Consider the following 19,732-nt stretch of genomic DNA (forward strand, 5'->3'; position numbering starts at 1 on the left):
GTGCCCTCTCTCGACAACTGATTTATCATTCCTTGTTGAAACTCCATCAACTCCTTCATATACAGTGAGTGGCTTGCAAAAGTATTCACCCCCTACCAATAACACCACATTTAGATGATTTACGAATTAGATAGAAACAATTTTTCCAAATGAACTTTTTATTCATAACTGCAGAGATCAAACTAAACACTGTTATAGTTGGAGGTGGTTACATATCAGGAATACCTGTTGAAAAACATGTACAATTCAAAATTCACTGGTTGCAAAAGTATTCAGCCCCTTAGGTCAGTACTTGGTGGAAGCACCTTTTGCAACAATGACTACTGCTATGAGTACTTTTGGGTAGTATAAGTCTCCATCAGCTTTGAACAGTGAGATGGTGAAATCTTTGTCCATTCTTCACATGAAAATTGCTCTTGTTCTGCGAAGTTTGATGGGGATTGTCGATGGACTGCAATCTTCAAGTCTCGCAATAAATGTTCAATTGGGTTCAAGTCAGGACTTTGACCAGGCCACTCAAGAACATTTATGTTATTCTTATTCAGCCACTACAGTGTGGCTTTAGCTTTGTGCTTCGGATCATTCTCCTGCTGAAATATGAATTTCCTACCAGTTTCAGATTCATGGCCGACTCAAGCAGGTTTTCATCAATAATTCTCCCGTACTTTGCACCGTCCATTGTCCCTTCTATCTTGACAAGCTTGCCTGTCCCTGCTGATGAAAAGCAGCCCCATAACATGATGCTGCCACCACCATACTTGACAGTAGGGATGGTGTTGACCGAGTAATGTGTGGTGTTAGGCTTGTGCCAGACATAACGTTTAGATCAAAAAGTTCCATTTTTGTCTCGTCTGACCAAAACACTTTTCTCCAAATGCCTGCGGTATCATTAAGATGCTTTTTCGTAAACTCCATGTGAGCTTTTAGATGCATCTTTTTCAGCAACGGCTTCTTTCTTGCCACCTGTTCAGAGAGGCCTGCTTTGTGAAGGGACAGGATATTGTTGATTGATGAACACTGACCTCCATCTTGGGCATAGAGCTTTGCAGATCTTTCAAAATCATTGTTGGATTTACATTTGCATCCCAAACCAGTTTCCTGCTTGTCCGGCTGCTGAGTTTGATGGGCAACCTGATCTTGGTAGAGTATGGGTGGTATTGGTGCGATACGTCTTCCACTTCTTAATGATGGATTTCACCGTACCCAAAGGGATAATGAGCGACTTGACCAAGGTTGTTGGTTGACCTCATGAGTTGCATCTTAAAACTCCTTTGATAAGTGAGGGAACTTATCTTTTTTAAGTGAAACCACTGATTTTATAAACAGGTGAAACCTATTACACTTATTTTATAAGCTTTCAAACAAGCAATTTGCTTCTGAAGTGATTTAGGGTGAATTAGGTAAAGGGTTTGAATACTTGTGCAACTGAGAATCATCTGATTTTCTCTGTTAATCTAACGTATCCATATTTTATCTGCATTTTTCATCTTTATCACTTTAGAGTACTTTGTGAAGACTCTATATATTAAGTTTGATTCGAAAGAATCATGAAATAAGCTCAGGTGGCATCAAAATGTGAAAACTTTGGAGGGGCTGAATACATTTGCAGGCCACTGTATCTGGTGTTTGATCCTCTGAAGCTGGGCAATGAGAATGTTCCCTATTTATACAGGACTGGGATTTTTACAAACACACTTTATCGTGTTTACCCTGACATTTGACATTCCTGAGAATATTATTTTAAGAACAATCATGTAAAAAAATTTTTTTTATATTCAACCTATTATTGTGATGTGCATGGTCTCACCTTACTGTTTCTCTCAAAATTCAGGCTACCAATGTCCAGGAACATGTCGAGGTCACAGCCAACACGGCCAAACAGGTTTACCGAGGAGCCAAAGGGTTGTATCTGGATACTTGGCAGAATAGCAGTGCACAGGTCCTGTAGCAATGAACTCACAAGGAAGCGCAGTCGAATGTCTTCCTCTGTGAGCTGCATGTGTTGTACCAGCTCTTCGAGTTGGCCGTTTATCTGTAGGTGTGACACAGGCTTGGATGAACTTCAGCCAAAAAAAAAAAAACAAGAGCAAGAATTGCTTTGCAATACATGTCCCCAACGAGTGCAAATGAATGATTTTTAAAATTTTTAGCAAGTATTAAAAATTGATGAAACGCCCTGAAACTCAAACTTCCTCTGTAACTTATAATAAAGCCATGTACAAAGTTTCAATTGAATTTTTTTAAGGGTATGAAAAACATGCAGAAAACCACAGGTGGGACGGACAGATGGACAGAAAGCAAACCGATAGTCCTCTCCGTGTAGCACAAAAATGTTTATGTGTAATAATACCCCATTTATGTGTGGAACGGTAACAAAAAAAATCTCAATTAAAGCATTTTAAATTCAGGCTGGAACACAACAAAATGTGAAAAAGTCAAGGGGTATGAATACTTTCTGAAGGCACAAGTACAGAAAATTTTAAAATGCGGCTGTTCAGCCATGGAGCAAGGAAAGGATTGTTTGTAATCAATATGTTTGAATTTGTAGCGTATGGAAAGAATGTTAGATGACTTCATTCATTACAAGAACATTTACATTAATTATAAGGAAATACAGGATGTAGACAATCGTCAAATGAACATAATATTGCAGGAATCTTGTGAAAATGAACAGTCTTCGAGATTAACATGAAAAAGTCTTCAACACAAAAGTTTATTAAAATACAGTATCGATAAAATAAAAAATTAAGAATTAGTTTAACGAGTTTACATAAGGAGATAATATAAACTCTCAATTGGGATTTTAAAATATATACTCACAGAAGAATCCGATAAGAAAGGGGAAAAAGGTAACATACTGACTGTGGGGTCACAGGTAGTCACAAGAAGCAAGGGAATGAATAAAGAGATGAGGAGGGGAGGAAACACAGTAACCTGCAAGTAAGATGGTACGATCAAGTATGGCTAATGAGAGTGGGTCACATGCGATGCTGTGCCTCATCTGTTTGAAACCCTGGAGTGAAGAGTGCGATTGAACCAACTACCGAAGGCTGTAGTGTGCCAAGAACGGGAGAAAAGAGGCCCAAAAGAGCAGAAAGCCTAGATTTTGGGAGTTGAACCCAGAGAGGATTACACAGGGAATGTGAGTTCACTCGAGAAACTGGGGTGGGTTAAAGGGGTGACAGAGTAAAGAGTACAAGACCAGTGGAGGGGTTAGAAAAATAGAAGCCACCAACCTATCTGTGATGTGGGAGTAATGTGTGGGGCTTTGTGCTTTTGCCTCATCTTAGGAGATACCAATGATGGTGTCGGCTTTACATCACAGGCAGTGTGTGAGCTTGTCAAGCAGAGCCTAATGTCAAACAGCGTTGAATTACTGATATATATATATATAGACATACAGTATATGTATATATACAGTCATGTGAAAAAGTAAGTACACCCCATGTAAAGTTTTGACTTTTTCAACATATTTCAACATACAGCTATTTCATCTTCATTTCAACAATATTGAAAGATAAAGGTGATATAATATAACAAATATCATGAAACATTTACATTTTGTAGTCCATTGTATAATTCAAATAACATAAATGCAAATTTCACGTGTGGAAAAAGTAAGTACACCCCTACATTTATCACCACTTCAAATACCTAAAATTAGAATCAGGTGCACCAGCTCAGGTGCAAATGATTAGAACATCGTTAGAGAGGATCTTGGAGGAACCTGTCTTATTTAAACCTCAGACATTTAGTTTGATTTGCTCTTTGTTGTTGAAGTGTGTGGCGTCACCATGCCGAAATCAAAATAGCTCTCTGAGGCCTTCAGAAAGAAGGTTATAGATGCCTACGAGTCTGGGAAGGGATTTAAAAAGATCTCCAAACAATTTGAAATCAATCATTCGACTGTCTGGAAGATCATCTACAAGTGCAGAAGATTCCAAACAACTGCCAACTTGTTCAGGTGAGGCCGCCCCAGCAAGTTCAGCCCGAGAGCAGACCGCAAGCTGCTGAAAGAAGTCTCTAAGAACCCCAGAATGTCATCACGGGACCTACAGGTAGCTCTTGCCACTGTTGATGTCAAAGTGCACGAGTCTACCATTAGAAAGAGGCTGCACAAATTTGATCTACATGGGAGGTGTGCCAGGAGGAAACCTTTGCTGTCCAGAAAGAACATCGGAGCAAGATTAAAGTTTGCCAATGAACACCTAACCAAAGACCAGCACTTCTGGAACAATGTGCTCTGGACAGATGAGTCAAAGCTAGAGCTATTTGGCCACAGTACCAGAAGACATGTTTGGCGAAAACCAAAGACAGCATTTGACCACAAGAACCTGATACCAACAGAAAAGCATGGTGGTGGAAATATTATGGTTTGGGGCAGCTTTGCTGCATCAGGGCCTGGGCAGCTCACCATCATAGAATCCACTATGAATTCTTCATTGTACCAGAGGGTGCTTGAGGATAATTTGAGGCCATCTGTCGGAAAGGGGAAGCTCAACCGAAGGTGGACCTTGCAACATGACAATGACCCTAAACAAACCAGTAAATCCACCAAGGAATGGCTGAAAAGAAAGAAATGGAGGGTTCTGGAATGGCCAAGTCAAAGCCCGGATCCAAATCCCATCGAGATGTTGTGGGGGGGTTTGAAACGAGCTGTGCATGCAAGAAACCCCTCAAACATCGCAAGCTGAAAGAATTCTGCATGGAGGAGTGGGCAAAAATTTCTCCCAGTCGATGTCAGAGACTGGTAGACAGTTATAAGAAACGCCTACTTGAGGTTGTTTCTGCCAAAGGGGGCAATACCACCTATTAGAGCCAAGGGTGTACTTACTTTTTCCACATGCGAAATTTGCATTTATGTTTTGGAAACATGGACATGTTATGGAAATTTATTTAAATTATACAATGGACTACAAAATGTAAATGTTTCATGATATTTGTTATATTATATCACCTTCATCTATCAATATTGTTGAAATGAAGATCAATTAGCTGTATGTTGAAATATGTTGAAATATGTTGAAAAAGTCAAAACTTTACATGGGGTGTACTTACTTTTGTCAGAGTATATATATTTGTCAGAGTATATATATATGTCAGAGTATATATATATATGTCAGACTGTGAACTCCTCTTGTATGAGATTTTGGACTTCTAACAATTGTTGACAGAGAAGGAGCAGCACAGCACATCCAAAGTTGAGTGACTGAGATTGAATATAAACTGATGGTCGGGTATCAGCATGTGCATAAAGAGGAAATGGAACCAATGGTTTTCCTTGTATTTGGAAGTAAGCTTGCTGGGCTATCGTGAAAATGGACACTTTTTTCCACCCTTGTTGTGAATGAGAGTGATGCTGGCAGACTTCCATGGTCACCTCCACTCATTCTTTCCTCTTTTTCCCCACATGTGAAACCAACCTCCAAATTCTCTTCAATCTCATTCTTCCCTCCAGGTATTCAAGACAGCTCATGACCATCTCAGATAACCACCCCCATCCAAAACTATAATTGTTTTTTTCTACCCCATCAACTCTCCCCAAGCCTACCTCTGTCCAGGTTTCCAGTATTTACTTCCTGAAAGTTCGCTTCTGTATCCATCTTGTCCACCCAGTGCATTCTCCCCTACCCCTCATTCTTGCCCACATCCCATATTTATGCAAGTATCCCTCTATTTTGTCCCTAAACCCTGCTGTTGGTGTCTTGCCCCCTTTCTTTCTCATGTACCTTTTGTTATAGAATGTCCCGATTCCTCCACGAGGCTCGACTTTGTATAAAAAGGGAGGCAGCTAAAGGAGAAGGACAGGCAGAAGAGCACAGACAGAGAAGAAGCAAGAGCAGCAGAGCCGGATTTGAGAACACAGCAGTTATGCTGATGCAAGGCCAAGGCTGGACAGAACATTACATACCTTTTCCGGTGAGAAAGACACACACTGCATTAGATCGTGGATACGAGGGGGTTAATATGGCGACAAAGTAGATCAGGTTGGAAACACAAGACTTGGAGGCAAACAATGAGTTGCAACAGTCTGCCATACTTTCAGCATAATCCGTGGTGACGTCGTTTGAGGAAAGTGAGAGGATGGAGAGGAGAGCATACACCAGCGATGGACTTAACAAGGTGCCACCATGACTTTCAGGAAGGAGACTGGGTAATAATTTCAGCTTTGAGATTTGCAAAATGATGCTTTCCAGCTTGCGTAAAGATAGACAAGCCCTTGTTAGGAGCTTTACAGAGTGAACGTAATTTGCCCTCAGTTGGATTAGCCTTCAATGTTGAGGAAGCATGCTGCTTGACTGCAACTACCTTGTTACAGGATTCAGAGTACCAAGGCCAAAAGCATGGATAGAATAGCTGCAGACAGAGTGGGATCAACAGGTGCATGAGAGATAGTATGTAGTTGAGACAATATTGTCAGGATGAGTCAATGTAAGATGTTGTGGAGATGACAACCCAAACCTTTTGTGAGTGGGCAGATTGAAGGCCCAGACAGTTGGCCTGCACAAACGGTCATATTTTGTGGCATTGAGGTTGCTCTCTAGTAATAACCAGAGATATGGGCCTCAACAAAAACCTGATCAGAGGAGCCAAGATGAGCAGAGGAGGAACACGGGAAGTTGGATGGAAAGGTTGTCATTAATAGGTCTAAAAGGGAGGCAATGCCATTACCAGAGAAGCAGGTTGGGGAGTTAACACATTGGGAAGTTAACACATTGGGTCAGACTGACATATTTGCAAAAAGCTAAAACTGCAATACCATAGTTACCATAGACCCACCGCCACCGATTAAGAACAACGAGTTGGAATCCATGGTTACGAGTTGATCCATATTAGCGGAAAGAGGCATATTCGGCAGACAATACACCACACAAACATTAAATGGGTGTGGAGAGGAATGTGCAGCCAGAGGCATTCCAGTGGGCTAGGAACACGGACAATGGATTGGAGATATCGCCACAGACAGCAACAGCACCTCCAGGATGGGTAAGGGCCCCGTTTGAACCTGGGACCGCAGCATCACAAGTTGTGTTCACAAGAGAATTCCAAACAGACCAGTTACCTATTACAATATATGGTTTTGGTTTAAATTATACCGACATTTTAAAACATCCGGGATAAACAAACAATGGATCACAACTCATTCAGACAAGCACCTATTTGGGCCGAGACAAGCATATTTGTAGCTATACTTTATTCCTGGAGCATGTTTTTATTTTCCATCAAAGATGCTTTCATCTGATTCCTTCAGGAGAAAGAATTGCTCAGGAAGATTCTACGAGGGTGAACTCACATTGGAGTGGTGCCTCAGCATCTCTAACAGGTCCTGGAACCTCTCGTTCTCAGGTGATCTCCTATCTGGAAGGTCAGCCTTGCCCACTGTGGGTTCATTGTGCCTGGTCATCAAAATCACCCGGGACCTGGCAGGGAAAGGGAACGCCTTTCCTGGTCTTGGCATGCTGCAGCTTTGTTTCACAGAGAGGATTCCATCCCGCCTTTCAAACTGCAGCAGCAGCATTGTTTCCTACAGAAGGAACACGCATAATATCACTGACTACTGTCACATGTAGGATATCTATGTATGATGGAGCAGATGCGTACATGGCTATACACTACAGTATACTGCATTAAAAAGCGTTTTGAAGAAATTATTAGCAGTTCATGATATGTGTATATACAATCACGTGAAAAAGTAAGTACACCCCATGTAAAGTTTTGACTTTTTCAACATATTTCAACATACAGCTATTTGATCTTCATTTCAACAATATTGATAGATAAAGGTGATATAATATAACAAACATCATGAAACAATTACATTTTGTAGTCCATTGTATAATTTAAAAAAACACAAATGCAAATTTCACGTGTGGAAAAAGTAAGTACACCCCTACATTTATCACTACTTCAAATACCTAAAATTAGAATCAGGTGCACCAGCTCAGGTGCAAATGATTAGAACATCGTTAGAGAGGATCTTGGAGGAATCTGTCTTATTTAAACCTCAGACATTTCGTTTGGTTTGCTCGTTGTTGTTGAAGTGTGCAGCGTCACCATGCCTAGATCAAAAGAGCTCTCTGAGGCCTTCAGAAAGAAGGTTATAGATGCCTACGAGTCTGGAAAGGGATTTAAAAAGATCTCCAAACAATTTGAAATCAATCATTCGACTGTGCGGAAGATCATCTACAAGTGGAGAAGATTCCAAACAACTGCCAACTTGTTCAGGCCAGGCCGCCCCAGCAAGTTCAGCCCGAGAGCAGACCGCAAGATACTGAAAGAAGTCTCTAAGAACCCCAGAATGTCATCACAGGACCTACAGGTAGCTCTTGCCACTGTTGATGTCAAAGTGCACGAGTCTACCATTAGAAAGAGGCTGCACAAATTTGATCTACATGGGAGGTGTGCCAGGAGGAAACCTTTGCTGTCCAGAAAGAACATCAGGGCAAGACGAAAGTTTGCCAATGAACACCTAGGCAAAGACCAGCACTTCTGGAACAATGTGCTCTGGACAGATGAGTCAAAGGTAGAGCTATTTGGCCACAGTACCAGAAGACATGTTTGGCGAAAACCAAAGACAGCATTTGACCACAAGAACCTGATACCAACTGTAAAGCATGGTGGTGGAAATATTATGGTTTGGGGCAGCTTTGCTGCATCAGGGCCTGGACAGCTCACCATCATAGAATCCATTATGAATTCTTCATTGTACCAGAGGGTGCTTGAGGATAATGTGAGGCCATCTGTCGGAAAGTTGAAGCTCAACCGAAGGTGGACCTTGCAACATGACAATGACCCTAAACACACCAGTAAATCCACCAAGGAATGGCTGAAAAGAAAGAAATGGAGGGTTCTGGAATGGAAAAGTCAAAGCCCGGATCTAAATCCCATCGAGATGTTGTGGGGGGATTTGAAAAGAGCTGTGCATGCAAGAAACCCCTCAAACATCGCACAGCTGAAAGAATTCTGCATGGAGGAGTGGGCAAAAATTTCTCCCAGTCGATGTCAGAGACTGGTAGACAGTTATAATAAACGCCTACTTGAGGTTGTTTCTGCCAAGGGAGCAATACCACCTATGAGAGCCAAGGGTGTACTTACTTTTTCCACATGAGAAATTTGCATTTATGTTTATTTAAATTATACAATGGACTACAAAATGTAAATGTTTCATGATATTTGTTATATTATATCACCTTTATCTATCAATATTGTTGAAATGAAGATCAAATAGCTGTACGTTGAAATATGTTGAAAAAGTCCAAACTTTACATGGGGTGTACTTACTTTTTCACGTGAATATATATATATATATATATAATCTTGGTTGGAAATCCAGTGTAGACAAACATTGGTTAGTTGGACGTGGAGGCCACATGACCATTTGCGTGTTTTATTTGAAACCAACCAATCAGATTGCTCAGTTTCATCCTGGGGCAACACTACCCAGCTTGACTAGTCTGGGCCCATACATGTTACAATATTCCAAAACTAAATTATTTAGTAAGTTTATTCAATTTTACTCATTTACATTTTAAATATTTACATAATTGATTTACGAAAAAATATTCCATCCTTAATGATTTTGAAGGTATTACTGTATTTCAATTCCATGTCGTTTCACTTACTAGTTCAAGGAATATTTTAATCCACTCATTGTAGCTCCTTGCCTTAGCATTAAGACTACAACAAACACAACAGGCATTTTAAGGCCATTTTCCCTGCTAGAGCGGGGATGAGCCTTGCGGTCCCCATGACGATCTTCTCCATTTTGCCCTATTTTCTGCATCTCCCCTTGTTAACCCCCTTGCCCGCATTTCTTCTTCGACCATCTTTAGCCAAGTCTTTCTCGGTCTTCCCCGTCTTCTACTTCCTTATACATTCATTTCCATCACTCTTCTCAACCAGTCACTTTCATCCTTCCTCAACACATGAGCAAACCATCTCAACCTGTTCCTCTTCACAGCATCAATCACAGGCTCTATTCCCATCATCTTTCGCAATTCATCATTTGTCTTCCTCTCTCTCAACGACACTCCACACATACACCGAACCATTCACATTTCCACCCTTTCCAGCCTTCATTGCTGCTCTACGTTCATTACCCATGTCTCGCTCCCATAAATCATAACACTTCTCACACATGCAGCATACACCTTTCCCTTCAGCTTCAACGACACTCCCCTCCTCGTCAGCACGCCACTCAATTCCCGAAACTTCTTCCATGCACATCTCACTCTCGCAACCGTTACCGAGTCTGATCCACCTTCTCCATTCAGCATGTCTCCGAGGTAACAAAATGTTTTCACACCTTCCAGCTTCACGCCGTCTCTAAGATCCAACTCAACATTTCCTCCATCTGCAGCTCCCTCTGTGCACACCTTACACTTGAATGTAGCTGCCACACTGGTTAATGACCCTCTCAAACCACTACATTTTTGATGAACCCACTCAGCGCACATAGTACATTGAATGGAATTCACTCCGACACACTTCCTGCACACAGCACACGCCCACTTCCCAGTTCTTTCCACCTCACCACATGCTTTACCACTTGCCATCACCTTCGTTTTTCTGATATTCGCCTTCAGACCTTTTGTCTCCATACATTCCTTCCACTTGTTCATCTTCTCCTTCAGTCCATCCATACTTTCTGCAATCAACACCAGATCATCTGCATTCAACAACTCCCACGGTAAACCCTCCTTTACGTTCCGAGCCAACACCTCCATCACAGCTACAAATAGTAGTGGACTTAGTACCGACCCCCGATGCACTCCCACCTTCACCTCAAACTCACCACTGTTCCCGTCCTTCGTCCTTACAGCTGTGTGCGCTCTTTTGTACATTGCCATCACTACTCTGATCAACCATTCCTCCACTCCTAACTTCCTCAATGCCCATGTCACTACTTCACGTGGAACCCTATCGAATGCTTTCTCCAGATCAACAAACCCAAGAAACAACTTCTTCCTCTTCTCCATGTACTTCTCCTGCAACTGCCTTAGAATAAAAAGTGCGTCTGTCGTTCCTCTTCCTGGCATAAATCCAAACTGCATTTCGTCAATCTTCACTTTCTTCCTTATCCTCCTCTCCAACACCCTTTCCAATACCTTCATTCCATGCTCCAATAACTTCATCGCTCGATACGAGCCACAGTCCAGAGGGTCACCTTTCCCCTTGTATAGAGGGACGAGGGTACTCAGTTCCCAATCCACTGGAATGTGGCCTTCTATCACTACCAGATGGCAGATCTCTGTCATTCTCTTCACACCCCAATTTCCCGCTGCCTTAAACATATCTCCCACAACTCCCGTCGGCTCTCCCGCTTTTCTCCTCTTCATGGCTTTTATCGCTTCCTCAACTTCCTTCTCGGTTATTTTCTCTGCCGGTCCTAAAACTGGGTTACTCTCTATGTTGCCATCCCATTCATTCTCTGCATTCAACAGTATTTCCATATATCTCTTCCATCTTCCTTTAATTCCATCTGGGTCCATAACAATTTGTCCCACTTCATCCTTCAAGCAACTCACCCCCATCACATCACACCTCTCTTTCGCTATCTGCTTTGCAATCCTGAATACCGCTCTCTGACCCTCTTCCAAATCCAAGCGTTCTCCGAACATTTTCCTACATGCCTCCTGCGCCTTTGCTACCTCTTTCTTTGCAGCCTTCTTGGCTGCCTTATAACTTTCATGCTCTGCCTTTTCTGCCCCCATACCCTTCGCCTTCTGCCACTCCTTGAACTTCTTCCTCTTCTCGTCAATCTTCTTTCCAACTTCATCATCTCACCACCATGTTTCCGAGTGCCTCGGTGATCATTTTGTCCATCCACATACCTCACCAACGGCTCCCAACAGACTATCTTTCATTGACATCCAACCACTTTCAAGCTCAACCACATCATCCTCTACCACACTCAGCCTCTCTTTTAATGCCTCCCTCACTGTCACCTCTTTCAACCTCCACACCTTCATTCTCGGTTGGTACTTCATCCGCTGAGCTCTCCTCGCACCTTTCACCCTTATGTCACAGACAACCAAGTGGTGCTGTGAAACAGCCTCCTCCCCCGGGATCAGCTTTGTGTCCTGGAGGTGCCCCCTATCTCGCCTATGCACCAGCAGGTAGTCAACGGTTGTCGTCAACCCACCTGACGTGTATGTAACAAGCTTATTATCCTCTTTCTGGAACTGAGAATTACAAATCAACAAATCAGCTCCATCAGCAAACTCCAAAATCCTTTCACCTTCACCATTTCTCACACCATATCCATAACCCCCATGAACTCCCTCAAAACCGTCCATACTCCTTCCCACATGTCCATTTAGGTCTCCTCCGACCACAACAACTTCCTCATCTTTCACATTTTCCATCAGCTTCTCTATCGCACACCAGAACTTGTCCTTCTCTTCATCGCTCCGACCAACCTGCGGAGCATATCCCGAGATGACGTTCACCAAGAGCTTTCCAATCATCATTTTCATCATAATCAACTTTTCACTAACTCTAGTCACACTCACCACACTGTCGACAAACTCCTCAGAAAACAAGACACTAACAACATTCACGCCTTCCGGGCACCCTTGCCACACAAACTTGTATTTCTGTCCCTGCCTACCCTTCACCATTCTCACACCACTTCCCTTCCATCTTGTCTCCTGCACACAACATATGTCCACTCTTCTTCTGACCAATACTTCCACCACTTCTCCTGATCTCCCTGTCATTGTCCCTACATTCCATGTCCCAAACCTCAGAAAACGATCTCCACGTCGGGTATCAGACGTTTCGTCGTCATAAATGGAGTGATTTCCACCCTTGCTTCGATTGGGTTCCTCACCTTGAGTTTTGACGAGAGGGAGTGGGGTCCCCCACGGGGTACTTCGGGCTGTACCCTGCCCATATGTAGTTGTAATTGTCATGGTTCTCTTTTTGAGGGAATGTTTTTATGGCCGGATGCCCTTCCTGACGCCAACCCTTTTAGTCGCCTCTTACGACACGCAGGGATACGGTGTACCTATTCTAAACCGGGGTACACACCGGGTTATTAGACTATCTTACTATTATTCACCAAATGTCCATCTGTCTGTCCGTTCGTAGGTACCGTAAAAACTGCTGAACCGATCACAAAGATATTTTCGGTGGATAATCCTGGGATCCCCAGGAGTAAAATAGGCTATTTCGTTTTCCCAATTTCAGCTTTAGTCTCCAGCATTCTCAGGTTTGGACTCCCGCATAACATTCGCGTTCGCATGACGTTCATTGTTCTCATTGTGACGACGCACAAATGGCTGCACCCGGGAAAGCAACATGTCTCCATCGATCGCTAACAGATCGCTGTCTCCATCGATCTTGCCAAGGCCGTAACAGCTGTCGGCTCAAAATCCTTTTCACTGTTGATTTGGTAGAGTTACACGTATCCGGAATTTGGTACACGTATCGGGAGTACATACGATGTAATGATTGTGAACATGATTCTCGATCACAATTCACGATCACGATCATCACGATCATAGTGTATCGATCACGATTTGAAACACGATGGAACAATATTTACCGATATGAACAGTGATATGGCTTTTATTGAAATTCTAAAGATACTGTTTAGATTTTGATGATTTGCGTGTGATATGATTCAACCGATGTTTATATTAATCGTTTAAAATAAAAAAAACCTTCAATTTCTCAGATTTTGCCATCGCCATATGCAGATTCGCCACTGTCCCATGATCGATGTTTCTATACGTGAACGTACCCGTTTGTTTGCGAACGGGTACGTTTTTCATGGAAGTCCTTCACGAACTTGCTGTCCATGTCTGATGTGCGACTGAAGGTGCCACAGGAATGTGGGATTTATTGGTTTCATGCTTTAGCATTCGCCGTGTCTGCATTGCCTGTTTGCTGCTGGCCTCCCACCCGTGCGTAGCACGGGTATTTCTCTCGTCAGTTTAATTCCACTGATAAACGCCGTTGTGTGTGTGTGTGTGTGTGTGTGTGTGTGTGTGTGTGTGTGTGTGTGTGTGTGTGTGTGTGTGTGTGTGTGTGTGCGTGCGCACATGCATTTGACGAATATGCACTTGTAAACTGCTGGCCGGAATGAGTTGAAGTTCGGTGGTTGTACTTGGGGTATACCCGGGAGGGCTTTAGGCATTAACAAGTAAATGAAAAAACATGTTTTAGGGTTCCACACTTTTATTTTATTTTTTGAGTTTAAAAATTTTTTTTTTAAATTTAATTAAATTTTGATAGATGAAATTGCACCAGAAAAGAGGGCCGTGGGCCAAATTTCAGCTCTCTAGGACGTATGGAACCTAGAAAACGAACGGCTCAAATATTTGAAATGGGACAAACAAACAAAGTTCAGATGAAGTTAAATAAAAGGGTGTAATAATAATAAAAATCAGAGTCATGAGTGTTCAGGAGTGGGGTGAAGGGAGGGATGCACATACTCTATGTAAATATTTTATCGTGTAGCTCCACTCCCAGTGAAAGTGTATTGCAATTCTCAGTGGTTTACCGTATTATAATAATAGTATCTCTGTATGATGTATGTATGATGTATGTGTGATGTATGTATGATGCTGTATGATGCTGTATGATGTATGCTGCATGTGTGAGAAATGTTATGATTTATGGGAGCGAGACATGGGTATTGGGTAATGAACGTAGAGCAGCAACGAAGGTTGGAAAGGGTGGAAATGCGAATGGTTCGACGGATGTGCGGAGTATTGTTGAGAGAGAGGAAGACAAATGATGAATTGCGAAAGATGATGGGAATAGAGCCTGTGATTGATGCTGTGAAGAGGAACAGGTTGAGATGGTTTGGTCATGTGTTGAGGAAGGATGAAAGTGACCATTCACGCCTTCCGGGCACCCTTGCCACACAAACTCGTATTTCTGTCCCTGCCTACCCTTCACCATTCTCACACCACTTCCCTTCCATCTCGTCTCTTGCACACAACATATGTCCACTCTTCTTCTGACCAATACTTCCACCACTTCTCCTGATCTCCCTGTCATTGACCCTACATTCCATGTCCCAAACCTCAGAAACCGATCTCCACTTCGGGCTGTACCCTGCCCATCTGTAGTTGTAATTGTCATGGTTCTCTTTTTGAGGCAATGTTTTTTTTTTATGGCCGGATGCCCTTCCTGACGCCAACCCTCTTAGTCGCCTCTTACGACACGCAGGGATACGGCGTACCTATTCTTATCCAGGGTACACACCGGGCCAGGGTACACACCGGGCCAGGGTACACACTGGGATACACACCGGGCCAGGGTACACACCGGGATTGAATAACAATCATTCATTGCTAGCAAATGAACAATGAATCTTACACCCCCTCAGTCATCACAGATATGTTCTTACTCATGATCTGGGCCAAAGCAATCTCGTACAAGTCCAAGATCAAATTTACACAGAAAGGAACCAGATATGAACCAATTATATGTATTCCTAGTGTCTGCCAGAGAGAGTATCCTGTTGACTAATGTAAAGTCGGCATTGTTACCCCACGCATGTGAAGTGAAAAGCAGGGGTTGGTTAAGCAATTGGTTCACTTTGTCTGTCTGTCTGTCTGTCTACCTGTCTACAAACATTACTTTATGATCGAGGAACAATTTAATTAAAATTTAATGTTAGATTTTGAACATGAATCGGAAGTCAAACCTGTAGTTTAACAGTACTTTGGCTCTGAATTCGTCCCGATCGCACATGCGCAGAGGACTGAGAATTTTTTATTTTTACTCTGTCTGCATGTCTGGCAGTCAAACAAAATTGAAAATTATTCCAAACAGAAAACTTACTGTTTTTAAGGACGTTATGAAAGACACAATCAACAGGCTTGACTAACTAATGCAACGTGTTAGGGGTAAGGTGTTCTATGAACTCTAGTTTAATAAATAGCACCGAAAAACGGGCGTAACCCCTCAGCCCATGCATGGTGGAAACCAATTTCAAGATGGCTGCCGTGGCGGCCATATTGAAAATCGCAGCATGCCCATTTTCGAAAGAAATCTTCCTCTACTCAACCCCAACACACACTGCAAAAATGGATTTAATCGGACAAGCCGTTCTGCTTGAAATTGATGGAAACCAATTTCAAGATGGCTGCCGTGGCGGCCATATTGAAAATCGCAGCGCGCCCATGAACCTTCCTCTACTCAACTCAACCCCAAAACACACTGCAACTAGAGCTTCCAGGGAAGCAGAACTCAACTGAACTGACTGGACAACTTTAAAGTAGGTCAGTTGTCTGTACTAGATTTGACTTGAATGAAAAGCCAACAACCTTGTGTAATAATTTTAAGGTCCTTGTATCCTTATACTTGGCCTTGTTTTACAATTGATACAATGTTACACTTTGCAACAATGTTGCAGAAATATAGTTGTGTAGATAAAAGGAAACGGGTGTACCGGTGTAATTCGCTTTCAGAGTCACCCACCCCAACATCTTGTCCCAGTGAACATGCCCATAAAACGTCGCAAGTGCATATTTAAGTGACGTCAGAAGAAATTGTGGGGAATCCTCGTCATGAAAGTTATAGGGAAAATGTATATGGACATTTCATATACATGCTAATCATTGAGAAAAATGTTACCTGACTGCCAGAAACTACGGCTGCAAACGTGACGATGCATCTTTAAGCTTTGCAACAACATTGCAGAAATAGAATTGAGTAGGAGTAAATGTTTCATGATATTTATATACTAGCGGGGTCACCCGTGGGAATCCCACGGGCATGGATGTGTGTGACATTTCGACATATTGAGTTCGATGCTGCACCTGCACATTCAGTTATATAAAATGGTTTAAAAAACTTTCTTCTGATATTTGTGATTTATTTCAAACAAACTGTATTTCCCATCTACACGGGCATGTATTCCTATTAACGTTATGTAAAGTACATAAATTGTGTGGATTACATCATTTGTGGATGTGATCAATTGCCAGTAACCATCTTATATAACTGAATGTGCAGGCGCAGCATGTAACTCAATATGTCGAAATGTCACACACATCCATGCCCGTGGGATTCCCGCATGGATGTGTATGGCGAATTTTAAATATATGTCGACTGTTATTTTAGGCGGTGTATTTTCGTTTATCATCATGGCGCGATTTAAAAATATATATCTCTGCATTTTCCTCTCCAATACCTCCTCACACTTTACACACACACCGGCCCATGTTTACATATACACACACACACACATATACAACCACACACATATACACATACACACACACGTACATCGACACACATGCACACACACACACACACACACACACACACACGTACAGACACATATACACATATGCACATATGCAAATATGTATACACATATGTATCCACATATACACATATATACACATATATACATCTCCATACATCTCCACACACACACACACACACACACACACACACACACACACACACACACACACACACACACACACACACACACACACACACACACACACACACACACGTACACACAAACACACACACACAGACATGTATATACACATACAACAACATGCATTTTAAGGCCATTTTCCCTGCTAGAGCGGGGGTTAGCCTACATACACATACACACACATATATACACACACACACATATTCACGCGCACACACACACACACACACGTACACATGTCCCACATGTATATATCCCACATCCCACATGTATATACATGTTTAAAGTGTACGTGCCCTTCCCCCCTCCCCCGCCCGGCAACGCTGGGTACTTCTGCTGGTAACGAATAAAATAAAAACGAAGAAATAGGTGGAATTGGCTGAAATTCGCTCGGTGAATTCACGCGGTGTATTCGGTTCGGCTCGGTTCACTCGGTTTAAAGAAAAAGCGATAATGTCGACATGTTGCTGTCTGTGTCATGTTGGGCGGTGTATGATACTCGTTGGCTGTTGGGCGGTGTATGATACTTGTTGGCTGTTGGGCGGTGTTGTGCGGTGATATGGTGTATTTTAAAAAATATATCTCTGCATTTTCCCGCGTTGGTGACACCGAGTCGTTCTTCATCGATCGTCTCATTCATTTTGGAAATGGAAGTTTCCACGCAACGCATGAATTGTCACGATCCTCAAGAGGAATTTGTCTCGTAATCATCAAATGATAAATGGCAAGTAAATTATATTGTGGAAAATTAAAGATTTCAAATAAACCTATTTAAAGTGTATGCGCACATAACTAATAAAAAAAACGAAGAAATATCTCTCGGTAATTTCCTGAAACATATTTTACTTCCGGCTAATATGTTGAATGAAATAAAAACGAAGAAATATATGTCGGCATCATTGTTGACGTTTTTGTGACGACTATCATCAAACGAAATAGTAATATATCATAACGGAAAAGCAAAAGCGAATTTTTAATATATATCGACACATTGCCGGCGGTGTCATGTTGGGCGGTGTATGATACACCATGACGCGATTTTAAAAAATATATCTCTGCATTTTCCCGCGTGTGTGGATTGTTCTCAATTATTGCTGACACCGAGTCTAAAAGTAAAACCATCGATAAAAATGAAATCATATGGTGAGTTAGATTGGAGATAAAGGCGTGAGAGAGACTCAATGGCCTTGAAGTTACAGGCCTTTGAGAATTCATTTCGTTCTATAAACGGCAACTTTCATCGGATTTTCTTCCCGTTTTTTTTCAACCGAGTCTAAAACTATGTTAGCGACTGTGAAAAATGAAATGATTTATCGAATTTGATTTGAAATAAAACTGGGGGAGAGCAAGACACCACGGGCCTACAAAACAGGACTCAAAGCTATGCGAGTTAATAAAATGGTGGATATTTGTTTATAGCCACTCCCAGAATGGGTGGAGCTATGGGTGGAGCTACTCTGCAAACCGAGTAAGCCACACCCCGGACAGACACCCAACAGATAGACAGACAGACAGACAGACAGAATCATCTACGGCTATTATAATATAGATGTCAAATGAATACAAAATATATAACGTCGTTTCGGAGCTGAAAACAATATGGAGGCCGATGGCGGCCATTTTGTGACGGATCGGGTTGGAATGCAATAGCAACCTACCTTGTGTGGTAAGGGTTAAACATTCTAGGTTTGATCAAAATCTGTTAATATTTGTGGACGCCAGAGTGTTAACATCGTTTTCATGACCAAAAACAAAATGGTCGCCTAAGTCCGCCATTTTTCAACGGATCGGGCTGAAATGTAATACCAACCTGGTCCTTGGGGTAAGGATGCTGCATGTCAAGTTTGATCAGAATCAGTCGATATTTGTGGACGCCTTTTTTTTTCTTTTTCTTTTTTGTATACAAGATCGAGGCTCGTGAAAGAGCGAACATTAATCACACATAAAGACAAACCGACACATAAAACATATAACATCGGGAGCGGTAGACAAGATGGGGAGAGAGGGGGAAGGACACAAACACAACATTTAAGAGCAGGGACCGAGAGACATGGAGACATCGAGAGATCTGAGAGAGGGCGAGGGCTTTGGGGGGGGGGCGCATGGGAAGGGGGCGGTGGGAGAGGTATAAAACATATGGACACTGCCAGGACTTCCAGGAAAGAAGTTGGAATTTCAAACAAGGTGGATCTGGGGTGAATTAGCGGGGGTAGAAAAGATCAAGGTTTTGGATGGGGGAAGATAAGAGATGGTGGTGAACAGCTGTTTTAAAGACCTGGAGGGAGGAGTGGGATTGAAGGGAGTGAGGGAGTT

At 42.3% G+C, this 19,732-nt stretch overlaps 1 protein-coding gene across 2 annotated transcripts in view; it reads right to left on the reverse strand.

Annotated features, from left to right (window-relative positions):
* Nucleotides 1-19,732, reverse strand: part of MTPAP (mitochondrial poly(A) polymerase) — a 49,351-nt gene that overhangs the window by 17,559 nt on the left and 12,060 nt on the right. For both annotated transcript variants that reach the window (XM_078786039.1, XM_068101486.2), the window contains exons 3-4: nt 7,295-7,525; nt 1,808-2,032 (exon numbers count right to left, since the gene is read on the reverse strand). In XM_078786039.1, coding sequence (XP_078642165.1) covers nt 1,808-2,032; nt 7,295-7,519 — 450 coding nt within the window. In that variant the 5' untranslated portion in view covers nt 7,520-7,525. The remainder of the gene's footprint in view (nt 1-1,807; nt 2,033-7,294; nt 7,526-19,732) is intronic.

The sequence above is a fragment of the Myxine glutinosa genome, chromosome 10, assembly GCF_964187855.1.
Source record: "Myxine glutinosa chromosome 10, kmMyxGlut1.1, whole genome shotgun sequence".
Classification (NCBI taxonomy): Eukaryota; Metazoa; Chordata; class Myxini; order Myxiniformes; family Myxinidae; genus Myxine; species Myxine glutinosa.